Source organism: Neomonachus schauinslandi, chromosome 10, assembly GCF_002201575.2.
Source record: "Neomonachus schauinslandi chromosome 10, ASM220157v2, whole genome shotgun sequence".
NCBI classification, from domain to species: domain Eukaryota; kingdom Metazoa; phylum Chordata; class Mammalia; order Carnivora; family Phocidae; genus Neomonachus; species Neomonachus schauinslandi.
In genome coordinates this window covers 69,701,682-69,718,480 of record NC_058412.1, presented here as the reverse complement: position 1 = coordinate 69,718,480, position 16,799 = coordinate 69,701,682, and the positions used below count along the sequence as shown (strand labels likewise).

The following is a 16,799-nucleotide window of genomic DNA, read 5'->3' as shown; positions in this document are numbered from 1 at the left end:
TTCTACCCCTTCCAACTCTACTCTTCTGCACCTGCTGCCATCTGTCTGTCAATTCTGGTAAAAGGAGTTTGCATTGCACAGAACGTTAGGAGAGCAACGCAGAGTGGTCAAAAGAATACTGGACACAGGGTTCTAGCCCAGGTACTGCACCTGACTTGGTAAGTGACCCTTAACAATTTATGATCCCCTGTTAACATTTTTTCATCACAAACATCCTGGTGATACATTATTTACCTCCCAGGGTCCCCAGGGAAAACAGGTTGGGTAGAACAATAAATGTGAAAGTGCTCAGAGAAGGATCAAGTACCATATAAAAACAAGGATAGTCTGATGATTTTCCCTGTGTCTTCCACACAACAGGTATGGAATCTGCAGCTGTCCCAACAATTAGACACCCCTGCAATATGTACTGTGCACTATGGCTCAGTCAGCTGTGATGCTGACCGCCTAGGATATTATTTTCTTGGGGGTCACTGCAGTCAGGGACTTGCCTAATATGCATGGAGGCCCTGTGAATTCAAATGACCAAGAGATCACTCAATTTGCAGGGCATGTTGATTCAGGCCATTAATTGTCATTAATTTCCATTTATCTGGGAAACATTCTATCGTCACGGATCAATGCTCTCTGGCTCCCATGGTTGGAGTGCATTACATTTTTCCCTCTTTCAAAATTTCATTATGATATTTTATATTTTTAGGTATCATTGAATCAATCACCTCAGACTACTCTTTAGTCATCACTGACAGAAAGGCTTATTATCTTGGAAATAAGAGCTCTTCTGATGAGGTTTTAGGTTTCTTTCTAAAATTGTTAGGTCGATCCTTTGTTCCTCCGTCCTTTGCTGCTCTGGAATCCTGTGGTGTACTCGGAATGAAATGCAAGTAGGGTCTCGGCTGCGGAGCTGTCTGCTGGGTGCCAGGTGCACTGTTCCTCAACCAGGTCCCTGCACACCGTCTATGTAAGTCCAGGTCATCCTGGGCCCTAGAGCAGTATATCATTTTGCTGATTTACCACTGGGTCTACTCACTTTGGGTGATCATCTTTACATTCCTGTCAGAAAGCTACTGCTGTCTCAGCTTTCTTTTGTTGGAAAAAGATCACATTCTTTTTGGTGAAAGTACGAGAGCTGAGGTGAAAGATTAGCCAGGTTTTCCACTGAGCTCCGCAGAAGAAAGCACGTCAAGCCTAGAGCTGGGAAATGTGGAAGGGAGACCATCCAAAATGGGTGGGGGGGTGTGTGGGGGGGTGGGCGGGTGGTGCTGTGGCTGGTGAGGTCATGTGGCCCCGTGTCTACCTGAATGTCTTAGGAGGAAGAGCAGGAGGATTATAAGCCCAGGCAGGAAGGCTAATCATTCTTTCTCTCAAGAGCTCAGCAGGGCAGAGACCTGCAATTTTTTCCTCCAAAAATAAGAATAGCAGTTGCTATGTGCCCTCTTCCCATCCTTATAACCTAAATTTATCCTAACTGAAGCACTGCTCTTGTCTTCCTGGCTTCATAGTGGCTACTGAGAAAAGTCTTATGCTAACAGAATTCAGAAACACTTTAAAAAACTTTCTATGTGTTAAAGTGCCAGTTACTAACATTTCTCCTTCTTGCCAGGGGATATAGGTTTATTTCCACTTATAAGATGGTTTACTCCTCAGTTAATTCGCTAGTACTACTAATAAAATTTAGTTTATATTATCAAAGGTTCTATGTGGCAGACGGAATGCTAAGTGCTCTCCAAGCATTGTGTCTTCTGTCAGCACAACAATGTCATGAGTATTTACCATTATTCATGCCGTTTTCAGGTGCAAAAAGTCAAGTACACAGAGGTCCAATGCTTTGCTTCTGATTACACAGCAAGTGGCTAAACTCAAACACCCTGACTTCCAAAGTTTGGTCAAGGAAATGGAAGATTTTAGTGTGCTCCTAGATGTGGTACTTCTCTTTCTACTAGTTTTCTTTCTATGATGGCCTCTGTCTGTATTGGCATCTTTAACAGATCCTTTTTTAACCTGGAAAATTAATAAAGTCTTCTTGTCTTTCCTATTTTATTACCAATGCCAGGATTCTTATAACACTGAGATTGGGTTAGGAGTTAATAATGATGACAGTGATTCAATCAACAAGTCCGATGACAGGGAGGAGACCTGCAGACTCAAGTCTAATGTGGCATTTGCTGCCCCTTCTCTGTTGAACCAACAGAGAAAGCATATGGCTCTTCATGGAGGCAAGATGCCCTGTCGTGTGGTATTATTCAGAATATGCTGGGTTACCTCTGATTTCATTTCAGGAAAGGTTGTTAATAAAATACCAAGGAAACTCCACAGGAAACCAATGCCATTACCAAAACAGGCATTTGATGAAAATCACAAGAAAACATGCTTTCACTCCTCCCAGATTACATGTTCCCATAAGAGATGGACTTACCCTCTATTTTGCTGAACCTATACCCCATTTCTTTCTTTAGTGTTGGTGAATATTTTTAAAATGACAGGGCACCTGGGTGGCTCAGTCGTTAAGTGTCTGCCTTCGGCTCAGGTCATGATCCCAGGGTCCTGGGATCGAGTCCCACATCGGGCTCCCTGCTCCGCGGGAAGCCTGCTTCTCCCTCTCCCACTCCCCCTGCTTGTGTTCCCTCTCTCGCTGTCTCTCTCTCTGTTGAAGAATAAATAAAATCTTAAATAAAAAAAAAAAGACAGCAAAGGCTCTTATGGTATTTTAGCACTTTCAAATAAGGACCTGTGATGTGAAAGGTTATTAATGTCTTAAGTATGGATACACGTGGATTGACTAAGAATTTATTGTGTACTCATTATTGAATAGATTTTTCTATTACTTAATATACAAAGGTTCTGTATTAGCAGCCATGTACTTTTTGCAGACTTTCAAGTATGCTTAACCTAATATAACAAACGCATTCATCTCTTAAGTAATAATTATAAGCAGCCAATAATGTGTTAGTTAAGATGTTGGAGTAGAGCCTACTCTCTCTAACATCAGTAGGGGCTGTGGCTCATTTTTTACTCAGGTCAAATCTGTGTGACTCATGAGGGCCTTACCAGAAGACAGCATCTAGTGGCATGAAACGAATGCCAGTAGCAACATGTCCTCCATTCACCAGTGGGCTCATTATCATTACTTGTTATACCCTTAGTATGTGCCAAGCACTCCGCTAATCACTATATATGCATCATCTGCTTTCAATCTTGTAACAACTCTATTCTCCTCATTTTACAGACTAGGAAAGGAGCATCAAAGAGACTAAGTCACTTTCTCAAGACCAGGAAGGGCTGCAACTCAAACTAGTTCTATCTGACTCCAAAATTACAGCTAGAACTAATACTCACTGCCTGTTGCATATCACAATTCTTACAAAATGCTCTTAAGAGCTTTTCTAATGTGTGGCAATGATTCATTTTATTTTATTGTTAAAAAAAAAAAATCCCAGCGGCACCTGTCAGTCAGATAGGTGTCTGCGTTAGGCTCACGTTACGATCCCAGGCTTCTGGGATGGAACCCCACATCAGGCTCCATGCTCAGCGGGGAGTCTGCTTCTCCTTCTCCCTCCACCCATCCCCTCTCATGCTCTTTCTCTCTCAAATAAATAAATAAAATTAGAAAAAAATGCCCCAATCACAGAAAGGTCAAAATAGTTCACATTGAAGAAAAACTATGTTCTGAAAACAAATAAAAACCACCTTTTATTATTTTTTTTCCTACTGATTATCTGGTAGGAACCAATTTCAATGAAATTGTTTCCCTTGCAAGGTGGAATCACCTTCACTGATCAAGACCTTAATATTCCCCACAGCTTCTCAGTCGTTAAGCGTCTGCCTTCGGCTCGGGTCATGATCCCAGGGCCCTGGGATCGGGCCCCATATCAGGCTCCCTGCTCTGAGGGGAAGCCTGCTTCTCCCTCTCCCACTCCCCCTGCTCGTGTTCCCTCTCTCGCTGTGTCTCTCTCTGTCAAATAAATAAATAAATAAATCTTAAAAAAAAAAAAAATATTCCCCACAGCTTGACCAAACTTTAGACAGGCTTCTTCCTGCCTCCAGGCCCCTGGCCTCCCTTTCTTCCACGCATTTACTTTAGAAAACTTGCAATTTCAAATTTCTTCTCTGCCCCTTTGATATGTAAATATTTTAAAAAGCCTCTTGCTAGTGTTTACAACCCAGGATTCTTTTTTCTCAAGGACCTGAGAGCTGTCCCTTTGAAATAGAACCTTCAAGGGTGATACCTCCCCATCTCCCAATTTCTGTGGGAAGGTAGGAGCCTACCTTGGATCAGGAGTTGTAACACCACCTCCAGTCATGAAGATACTTGAAGGAAAAGGTTTACTTTTCCTTTGGGTGAAGCCAATTAGCAAAACACAGGTGGTCTATGATCCCTCCATGGAAGCTCTTAAAAATTCTCCAGTCTTCTTTTTTTCAGTTGAGTTGAGTTTGAGGTGAGCTCAGGTTGAGTTCGGGCCTCCATGTATTACAATAATCTTGAATAAATCTTCCTTGCCTGTTTAATTTTGCCCAATGTAATTTTTATTTTGACATTGCTGCTCTCAGAAAAACAGGGGAAAAGTGAGTGGCAAATGATGTCTAATGACTTTCTTCTGTTTTAACCATACAGCATTCAGCTTCATTCTAGTTTTCTGGACAATTAAATTTTCATGGGAAAAAAAATGATTCCTACACCAGAATGTCATACACTGAAAGCCTACTAGCCCATCAGTGCCCCAAATCCAGGTGCTTGCCCTGCCCCTTTATGATTAGCTGGGCCCCGACTCTATATGACTGTCACTAACTGTGTGGCCTGGTGCTCAGGGGATACTCTAGATGTTTCCAAAAATGAAGTCCTAATTATTGCTGTTTTTCTGGCCACAGCTCAAAATTTCCATTTTAACAGCAATGTATTGGCTATTATGGCTAATTAAACTTGCTTTTAAATAATTACAAAATACATACACAAAATTTAAATGTAGCACAAAATTATCATCTAATCAGGCTCTAAAAATATGATCTAATAAGTGATATATTCCTTTAAATGACTGTGATTATTTATTTAACGAAAAGATGCGCCTTGTTCAGTATACATATATTTATTCCTAACGTGGTTAATGGAATCACTTCAATAGAAATCCTTTGATCGTTTCTCAGAATAGCACACTGGAAAACCACTCAAAATTGCATGGTAATTGCAGCAAATTTAGCCTAATGAATACTAATACATGTAAAGGACCTTTTGCCATCAAATTTAAATTTATGCCAGCCATGGAATTATTTAAATGAACATTTAAAAAATTAATCCTATATTTGTGAGATGCCTGAATTCTAGAACAATCTTCTGCATTCCAAGAAATTAAAAGCCCACCTTTTCTAAATTAGAGAGCTTACTAGCTCTCTCATATTACAAAAAGTAACTTAATCTCTCTCAATCTCCCTAGCTATGAAAATACTTCATAGCTTTGTAAAATAATGAAATATAACATTTACGAAGTGCTAAGAACAATGATGAACACAGAATAAATCTTCACTAAAGACTAGTTATTACTGTTATCTATCATTATTCATATAACCTGAACCTCAATCAATGCGATACGACTGCTGGGCAATCAACAGGTATTCTTTGAGGGGCTGTACTGATCACCTTATCCCCATTAGTTCAGCTAATGCTTAAGAGATTGCCACAAAAATGATAATCCTTTTCCTCTATAACTACTCAGATTTTTTGTTAGTTAGTAAGCTTCTCTTTTTCTCATCTGAAAAAAGTTTGATCTGAAAGTGGCCCTATATCCTATTAGCTACCTCCCCAACCCCCACCCACAAACATAAAGAGCATAGACAAATCATTCTAAGCATTATAAATTTAAGAGGAAATTGTCCTTCCTAAATGGGCTCCCAGGAAACAGGAAGCTGGTCCTGTTTCCTATGTAACAAATGACAATTTAGAGTTATTCATCAGGAAGCTCCCACACCAAAGAGCATCATTATCTTCATTTATGGTCTTAGATATAGTCTTAGATGTCACCTCTTCTAATTTCTTCAGGAGTTTTGAGAAAGGGGTCTGTTTAGAAGAGGGCCTCAAAACTAAGATGCATGGGCAGGATTAAGGGCCATTTTGGAACATAAGTGGTTTGCAGGGTTGCCATTTTGTCAGCTTACTAAGTGAATCAAAAACATAAGATTTCAAAGAAATCTGTTTTAGAAAGTCTTCCATTCATGTGAAAAAAAGAAGTCTTGGAAAACATGTATGTTTACATAATACAAACTATAGTAACAGCAAACACTCATATGGCATGTACTATGACCAAGACACTGTTCTACAACATGCTTTCCACATATTAATTCATTTAATGTAACAACCCATATCTCTAGGCTTAGGGAAAAGCACAGAAGTTGCAAGTCTTTTTGGAAGTGTGAAGAAAAAGTCATCCACTTGTCACATGTCCAGGCTGCTGAAACCGGGCATTTTAGGGCAATGGTGGCCTGTGACCTAGTTGCTTCATTCTAAAAGTTGGGGTTCCATTAGACCTCCTAAATTGTATAGCACACTCTCATATTCTCAAGCTCTAAATTTATACCAATGTGAAGCTGTCATCCAATGCTAACCATGCAGGACAGTGTGGCTGGAATCAAGTATAATTGAGTTCCATGTGTTCTCACTCAGGGGGTTGCTCCTGATCCAGTTTCAACATGCACAGTTCCCACTAGGATGCCTGCGTGGTTTCATCAGTTGCCCACCAATTTTTCAGCCAGGAAAAGTAACAGCATTACATAAAAGGGAAAAAATAGCTTGAATATTCTTTTTTTATATAACTGAACTGGGAAAATGAAAAGCAACCATTCATGCTCTATTTCATGCCAGGTATTGCAGTTGGTGCCTTAAATACATTTGTTTTAATTCTTGCAACAACATGAAAAATAGGTGAATATTTTATTTATTTATTTATTTTTATTTTTATTTTTTTTTAAAGATTTTATTTACTTATTTGACAGAGAGACAGTGAGAGAGGGAACACAAGCAGGGGGAGTGGGAGAGGGAGAAGCAGGCTCCCCGCTGAGCAGGGAGCCCGATGCGGGGCTCGATCCCAGGACGCTGGGATCATGACCTGAGCCGAAGGCAGACGCTTAACGACTGAGCCACCCAGGCGCCCCTAGGTGAATATTTTAATGTCAAAGATGAAGAACCCGGCAATCATAAAGAATAAATGAAAAAGCATGTAGCGTAGAATGAAAGATGTCCTTTTGTAGAATGGAACTGAAGGTGTAAATGTTCTATTTTTGTTCCCAGAGCTTAACAGAGCAGTGGGTGGTGAAATAGGACTCAATACTACTTGATCAATGGTGAAACTGACAATCCACCGAATATACAACTTCCCTCTTCATAAAGAGTTTTGAGTGGAACCACATAGTAATTCAAATTTATCAAACACTTGATAAAAGGTATAGTTTACTTGTGTTCCAGAAGATGCCAGATTTTTCCTGTTTCATTAATAGCACCTTAGAAAGGCACCTAAATGAGCATAACTCATTTTCGCAGAAGAAACCATTTTTTCAAGAGAGGGTGGGTTAGGGTGATTAGAGAGCCTTCATATGTAAATATTCAGGGAGCCTGAACGAGGTTAGTGTGAAATACAGAGAAGATTTGGGCAACCTACCTGTAAAAGTAATTACGCATCTTTTTACAACAATATCTTCTTTTATTGGGGTGCCTGGGTGGCTCAGCCAGTTAAGCGGCTAGCTCTTAGATTAGGCTCAGGTCATGTTTTCCGGGTTGTGGGGTCGAGCCTTGCATCTGGCTCTGGACTCAGCAGGATGTCTGCTTGAAGATTCTCTCCCTGTGCCCCTACCCCCACTCTTTGTCTCTCTCAAATAAATAAATGAATCTTAAAAAAATATCTTTCACTTGTTGAAGGATTAGGGAAAGTGCAGAGCAGATATATCCATTACTGAATATTTAATTTAGCATGTCACTTTCCTAAAAAAAAAATCAGTTTCCCAAAATATGATCTGCTGATATCTGAAATGATTTCTATCAAGTTACATCTAACAGTATCTAAAGTCTAATAACAGCAGCAACTATAGTTTTTGTCCATGTTATTTTACGTTTGTATTCAAGATGAAAAGCAAGCAAGAAAAATATATTTAAGAAAACCAGTACATCGGTACCCTGAGAAACAAAGACGTGCAGGAGAGGCATCCTACAATGAAACAATATTCAGTTTAGAATATGATTTAAAAAAAAACACTGCTATTCAAAAAATAGTTGGAAAATAGAAAAAAATCATATACACTAAGGATTTCATAAGACTCTGTCACACAGAGCCAAGTCTGCCAAAAGAGCAACACTGCATGAATTGTTGAAGATGGGTATGAAAGAAATCATAGGGAAATGGACAGAAAAAGCCAATGTAGAAAAGAGCTCTCACTTACAAAATGTAATGTAGAAAGAGGTGCATTCATGAAATACACCATCAAGACACTACCAAGGGGAGGTAAGACCACAAGAAGAGCCCTACAGAGAAAGATGACATTGAAGCAACAGAATGTTAAGTTTAAGCCTTAAGAGAATTGAGGAACTGAGAGCTACGGAGTGTGGAAACACCGAGGGAGAGGATGGGAAGTTCCAGGAGACTTGGTGCAAGAATCTGGAAGGAGCTGTCATCACACATGGCCAGTAGCTGCTGTGCCTTGGACGCTGGACAAGAGACTCTGATGCCATGGAAGAAAATGAAAATTCACACAACAAACCCATACAGGGTTCCTGCTTCTCGGAGCTTACGTGCGTTCTTGTGGGGCAATGCAAGCTGTGCATTAATGATCAAGTAACAAACAGGTAAGCAAACAAGATTCTTTCTGATAGTAATAAGTATGGTGAAGAAAATGGGACAGAAAGATTATCTAGAGTATGGCTATTAACAAACAGCTCCTCACTTTTCATCATGCTATAATATGTAAGAAAAGAGACACAAGTCAGGTGAATAAAAAGGAGAGAGGGTGACGAACGGGTAACCTCTCCTTTCTCTCCTCTCTTCTCCTCCCCCCACCCCCACCGTCCTGTTCTTAAGGGCCGTGTCCCCAGAGAAAGGGGGAGACAGTGAACTGGTCTATAAAGAATGGTTAGTAAGACCTATAAGCAGTGGCTGGATCATTTGGCTGTGCTCAGGCGAGAGAAAAGAAAAAAAAAAATTAAGTGCAGTGAGAGTTCTCACACTGAATTTGCTAGGTACTCAGGTTGAGGACATATATAAAAAGGATGATGACCTATACTCAGTCAGCGAAAGAAAGATTCAGGCCAGAGGAAAACCAAGTACAGCAAGTGCTGTAATTAGTAAGAATCTATACCGCTTTCAGCACTATGTTAATATAGTAAGAAATACTGCAAAGATCAACATTCGCTCAAGAAAATGCTAACTGGGAAAACAAAATCAAATCCAAATATAAACAGACACAGACACAGACAGACAGAAAGATACGGACACAGACACACACACACACACACACACACCCCAACATACAACCTAATACCTAATACCAGACTTTGTTTTATGAACAATCCATGCTAGAGGATCTCAGAGAAAATCAGATATAAAAAAGAATGTCAATATGGAATATTACTCAGCCATCAGAAAGGATGAATACCCACCATTCGCATCGACATGGATGGAACTGGAGGGGATTATGCTCAGTGAAATAAGTCAAGCAGAGAAAGACAATTATCATATGGTTTCACTCATGTGGAACATAAGCAATAGCACGGAGGACCACAGAGGAAGGGAGGGAAAACTGAATGGGAAGAAATCAGAGAGGGAGACAAACCATGAGAGACTCTGGACTCGGGGAAACAAACTGAGGGTTACAGAAGGGAGGGGGATAAGGAGATGGGGTAACTGGGTGATGGATATCAAGGAGGGCACGTATGGTGACGAGCACTGGATGTTATATGCAACTGATGAATCGCTGAACACTACATCAAAAACTAATGGTGTACTATATGTTGGCTAACTGAACATAATAATAAAAAATTTAAAAAATAAAAAAATAATGTCATGATCGGACATGTGAAAGTAAGAGAAATTAAAAAAGAAGAAATTTAGGGAAGGAGAAGGCAAAGAAATGGGGCTGATGTAATGGACAAAAAAGAAATAACTTTTTTTTAATTTTTATTTTTACTAAGACAGAGAGAATGAGAATACCAGTGGGGAAAAAAGGCAGGAACTTGGCAAAGGGGCCCAGGATGGTATCCTGAAATGACCCTATCTGTCCAGACAACCAAAAGGCAATTGTTGCAGGGACCAATAAACTGGAGGAATGGAATGGATGATCCTCAGAGTCCTCACCACACTCTGGAGGTCAAGAATTTTGATGGGTGAGGTGGAGAGGCCAGAGGAAGGAGGATAAGAACACGACCTGTGTGTATCTCCTGACCTTCTCCTGCTGAGGTGACTCTGAGTCCCTGTTCCTTGCTGGCACCTAGTAGCTGCTCCAAGCACTCAGAGTATGTGGCTACAATCAGTGGGAAGTGATATTCAAAAGGAGATGCAAGATATGCATCCTGAGCCATTTTTTAAAATCCAAATATCAGAATAATGGATTCACTTCAAAGTGATAGTCTTCAGAAGAATACAAATTATTTTATGGTGACCTGAAGTTCTTCTGGGATTCCCGTGACAGCTACAGAGGTCATGAGCTAACCAACAGTGGTTAGTCTATATTCATCTCACTCACCTTGCTTACCTAAACAAGAAAATTATTGAATTTGAAGAAACGCTGCTTTACAGAGGAAACGAATGGAAATGACCCTGATATTTGGTATTATGAATATGTGAAAGCAAACCCAGCCTATGATTCACTCATTTTCAGAGTTCATAGCCACCACTTAATGGTACAGGGCTGCTTTGGAAACAGTATTTTTGTGTTAGTCAGTCACACCGTATCACAAAGAAGGAGGAGAAATTATACATCGACTAGAGTTAAAACGCATCAGCTTAAATTTTAGGGAGACGTGGCAAGAATCAAATATTTCTCTATTAAATGTATCAAGGATTCTACCTGCTGTTTGTTTTACTATGCCATAATACTCTTACTTCTGAAATTCAGAAATTTATCACTTAAGGTAATTTGCTGGCAGAGTGAGCGGTGGGGACTTTTTGTCAGTAGAAAGGTCAAATAATTTTCCACAATGCACTGCAATTTTTAAGCTTTACAATTTTACTGTAGGTGATCCAAGGGAAAGCTCATTATACCGTTATACACAAAAATTACATTGTGAGTTAATGGAATGTGAACAGTAAGGCACCAGCCTTGTGCGCTGTCCCCCACTGCTTTTTCTGAAATACATAATCTTGATGGGTTCTGTTTTTAAAATTTGTTTTTCAATAAATTTGGGGGAAATTTATCCATGTAAAGAGCAAAACCCCTTATCTCACAATGAGGCATTGTTTAATGGGGTGGGCTTCTAGATATAAATGCAAGGCTCGTCTAAGGACTACAGCATGCAACACAGATTTAGAGTAAAGCAAAAAAAGTAAGAAAAAAAGTCGACTAACCTAACCCACCTGAGCTCGGCTCACAGGGGTCAATGTCCTCATCATCGCTGGGACATTCTGCTGAGGCCACAAGGATGTCGTCTGTGGTCTGCAAAAGAATCACATTGAGTAGATTAATTTAAAGGGACCCAGCAGATACTCTCATCTTTGTCTCAATGACAAGTGAAATATTGTTTGTGTTTTCCTGATAGGTTGAGAAATCAAATTCAGTATTTCCCTTCCCAAGGACATGGAGCCTACATTTTTCAACCTATTTCAGATCTCTCATGGAAGTATTTGCATATTTGTGAAAACCTGATTACAGTTTATTTTACATAAGGACACGGAAAGGGTGGTAGCCAACTTGTAGATACCCATCCATTCAACTGCACATAGTAACATACAGGGGTTTAAAACAACCTGGCAGAAGCAGGTGATTTGGAATTTATTACAACCCTAGAGTGCTACGAAGTATGCATCAGTAGCCTTTATGCAGTACTTGTGCTTGGTTTCCTAAAAGCAGAACAGCTATAACCTTTTATATTCACGACCAGGTAGAATTTGATGAATCTTTGAGATATAGCTTGTCATTATTAGGAAACCAGATTAAGAAGAGAATATATTTCACTGATGCATTAAAGGGAAGCAAATATAGTCCATTTGAGGAATTGCATGTGTGTGTATGTGTGTAGCTTTCACACTTGATTATTAGTTTTGCAATATTCAGTAGTGGGTATCATTTCACCCTTGTCCTCTTCATTATTAAGGTTTCATAATAAATGAAAAGCGTATGGGGAGGATGATATTTTATGGCAAAAAGGATAGAGGTGACAGTTTTTTCTGTGACATTCTAGTTGCTTCATTGCACTTACAGCAAAAAAGATAACCATCACTGTAATAAAAAGCAGAGTGTGTAAATCCTAGTAGTTAGCCACATAATCAACACATTACAAGCACCAAAGGTTGTTCTTTACTGCCACTTACAAGGAGCAATAAACTTGGCAGAGATATTGCATGGAAATTGTGAAGGTTTGCATCAGATTTGGCTAATGCTAAAGTAACAAAGAATTCAATGTATAAGACAGAAAATATCTCATTACATCGGCTAAGGATTAAGAAGCTTGTAATTGTTTAGATGTACTCAGAACCACAACACTGATGAAGCCCTTATTTAAAAATGGAATTAGAATAATACAGACCATACATTAAAGGAAAAAAAAGAAATACGGTATGACTCACTTTCATTAAAGGAGGTCTTAGTATAGTCAGAGATTAAAGTATAAACAAATAAACGTTAGGAAAATTATGCCATTTTGAAGAATGAAGATGGGGCGCCTGGGTGGCTCAGTTGGTTAAGCGACTGCTTTCGGCTCAGGTCATGATCCTGGAGTCCCTGGATCGAGTCCCGCATCGGGCTCCCTGCTCGGCAGGGAGCCTGCTTCTCCCTCTGACCCTCCCCCCTCTCATGTGCTCTCTCTCTCTCATTCTCTCTGTCTCAAATAAATAAATAAAATCTTAAAAAAAAAAAAAAGAAGAATGAAGATGAAGGATAATACAGTTTCGTGATGAAAACTTGGCTTAAAATTCTTTCGAGTACAGGGTCTTTACTGAAAAATAAAGAATTTGTTCAGATGCTAACACCTCATGATGTAACTTTAAATAAATACAAGCATTTAAATAGCATTTTTGAGATGGTTTCATGTTATTTTGCTCTTCATTCTCCTAAGAGATGGTTGGGTGACTGGATTCGTTTATTTTGTTGCTGTTATTTTAAGAGAGTTAGTTCAAAGTATCAGTTTTCCTGGAATTGTAACTGTTCGTGTCAGTGATAACTACCAGCAATTGGTGTTATGGTCACGCAGGTCTCTTTCATTAAAGTGAGCCTGTAAAAGGCAAAACCCATCCTCCCTTTGGCACCAGCACATTTTGCAGGATAACATCCAAACGGACTTGATAATAGCAAGTTATTGGATTATGAGGTCTTGGAGGTCAATTGTTCCAAATCACCCCTGAGCAGATTATCTGCTTTTTTTTTTTTTTTAAGAGCCAACTTCAAGTGGAAAGCTACTTTTTTTCTGAACCACAGTAGATACGCTTTCAAGTTACTTTCAAGGTTACAAGAGAATTTCTCATTTCCCTTGAGGAATTTTAATTATATTGATGAAACTAGGATAGGGTTGTTGTTCTGTTCTTGACAGGGGTAGGAGGAAGCTGAGAATAAATTTTTTCATCCTGTGTTTCTCATGCCAGCAGTGATGCTGTCCCCTTTCTCCTCCTTCACCTGGGGCTTGCAGGGGGGGGAGGGGGCGGCATTTGGCAATGTCTGGAGACATTTTAGGTTGTCACAACTGGGCTGGGGACTTGTGGGGGGCTGTCTGCTACTATTAGAATCCGATGAGATTCCTATCCTAATAGGATTAGCAGCAGCTTCCATTGCAGAGACACAACATCCTTTAATGCCCGGGACAGCCCTTCCACAGCAAAGAATTTTATGAGCCACGATGTCAATAGTGCGGAAATTGCGAAACTCTGCTTTAAAAGTGTAAAACTTGTTCTGAGCCTTATTTTTCTCACCTGAAAAAAATGGAGAGCCTAAACGTTCCCATTGTTGTAAGGATTAGTCAGAAAAACTATCTAAAATAGGACCACATTGTACATGCTTATAAAGGTTGTGATATTATCAACATTATTGTTGTTATTTCAATAAATGTAGCACTGATTTAATCTTTTTTTGCACTATATTTATAAGTAATATAATTTTAGATATTAAACCGGAAGTTGTAGATGTGAATCAGTCCCAACTTTTCAGATCCCACATTAGTATTGATGTCAAAATACAGTAGCTATATTGGTACTTTGTTGAACTAAGCTTCCATCTTTTACTGCCTAGGTTTACATTTTGAATAGCAATCAAACATCAAATATAAATAATGAAAGCTGCTTCTTAAAATAAATTCATGGGCTAAAAATGTGGAACTCAGTGGATACTGTTTCATGAAGACTAAATTACTTAGGCCACACAAGTTAAATTTTGTTTTAAAAGTTGACCTATTTTCTACATCTTCTGGAACAATTCCACAGCAAACAGAAAGTGTGAGGATGTTCTCAGTGTTATTTTTCACAAAACACAGTACCTAAAACAACAAAAAACATCATAGAATAAGTAGTACCTTCTATAGCCCTCCTACAGTAGAAAAAAAAATCACTGTACAAATATGACCCTACTGTAAAACTATATTTTAGTTTTTAATGTACTTTTCCTGGTATAATGAATATATGTTCTTGTTTTTCATATTTTTCTCCCTCAGAAAGGGAAAACCAGCAATAGTCTTCTGAATAAAAGATCTTGAATCAATAGATGCCTTGGCAGAAATCATCACTCTATGAAAAATCAGGAAGTGGCTCAAGTGTAAGGGGGAAAAGAAATCAAATTTCATTTTGGAGGCTGAATTAACTGAACAATCTTCTAGCCAAAGCTGTGTAATTTAAATTTAATTCACTGTGTTTGGAGCTGTCTCTCTATGACATGCTGTTGAAAGAGTGGTAGAAAGAAACTCAAATATGTCACATTAATCAATTCTATTCTTCAGTATACTTTCCTGATGTTTATAACCTTTTTCAGAAAAGAGACAACCTGCTGAAAGAGACAGAATAGTAATCAAGCAAAAGCATTAGCTTTACATAACTTTTCATTTAGATAAATGTGCCTAACTGTGCATCTAACCACTCACAGGTCCAAGTGTCAGGCTGGACTTCCCTAATTCAGAGTGGCCCGCATATTTACACGGCAAGCATCTGTTCTTGTTCAAAATGTCTACTAAAAATACCTAGGTTTCCTTACCTTTAGGGGAAGAAAAATGATGTGGACAGAATTCAAGAAATAAAGGCACTGAAACTTAATTCATCATGCTCTGTGGGAAAACACCAACATGTTACAGGATACAAAAATGTAATCAGGATGGGGGAGAAAGGATGTGTATAGCAAGAAGTTACACCAACTTATTTAACTTATTGGACAGCCAGGGTTATTAAGAGAGACACCATTTGGTGGGTTAGAAAGTAGAGAAACTGGTGTATTTTTGTTCTTTCTTTCTTACTTACAGGCATCCTCTCCCCAACCTTTAATGGTGGAATTTGCTGCACATTCACTTGCTATCACTTTTTTAGAATACAGCACAAATGCATATCTGTGTGGCAAAAGATATGATGAGAGGATAGATAAACTTCATCTGTAAGGTTCTCTCTCTACTAAGAACAGCATCCCTACACTTTATTCCTCATGATAAACAGCTTTACTGAAGACTGATATATTCTGATGAGAACACCTACGAGAAAACTCTATCAGGACAGACCTGTTTTGTTGAGGAAAATAACGGAGAACTCCCACTATGCAAAAGGATGTCCACTATGAATCTGCTGTCCACAAAGAAATTCATGATTTACTTTAAAATTGTGATTGAAACTTTGTTTCTAAATGACAAGACTTTATCTGGCTATACATCCAAATACAATGTTGAAAAATACTGTCTCAAGCCATGGTGCTCCCTTGTATAGCAGTATTGAGCCTAATCTTTCACTACTGTGGTGGACATTTAAACTGAATTGATTGAGCCAATGGATAGGTTAGGTATGGAGCTAGCTGAGATGAGACATGTTTTACTAACTGATGGACACTTGTTCTTGCTGATAATTTTGTCTCTGGGAAGCTGTTCTGAAGTGAAAGAGCATTCATGTCCGGCTTGCAGGACTGAATCTGATAGTCTCTCCAGGAAAGATTTATTGCGAGGCATGTTTCCATGAAAAAAAAAAAAAAAAGTCAGGATTCAGAATTAGTGTTACAAATTGCCCAAGCCAAGGTCCAATGCATTGCACTGATAAACCTATAAGACAAGAAGTTTCTAGGGGTTGGGGTAAGTGACAATTTTCAAGTGGAAAACTGCAGAAAAACAACCCAGTTGTAGTATATATATAAAATTTCCAAACCATGGGTCAATTTGGCTAACTCAAACCAATAAAGAAATATATCCAATTGGTAATTTTAGTTAATCAACAACTCTATTAAAGGTGCAAAATGAGTTTTAGACACTCTGTATAGATTCTATGGTAGTTTCCATGATCTCAATCAAGCTTTTGGTTCTTATTTGTCAATTATTTCTCCGAGTAGTAGATGCCATATAAAGATGTCAATCCCATGGCTAACTAATCTAGTAAAAATAAAAGCAATGAATTGTGATCCAATATGTGAAGCATGAATTTCAGCTCCAGTTCATGAATGACAAAAAAAACTGA

General features: G+C 38.9%; 1 protein-coding gene across 1 annotated transcript in view; it reads right to left on the bottom strand.

The window, feature by feature from the left end:
• Positions 1-16,799, bottom strand: part of NRXN1 (neurexin 1) — a 1,112,161-nt gene that overhangs the window by 11,650 nt on the left and 1,083,712 nt on the right. Inside the window, 1 exon segment of the mRNA XM_021701263.1 lies at positions 11,541-11,619. Coding sequence (XP_021556938.1) covers positions 11,541-11,619 — 79 coding nt within the window.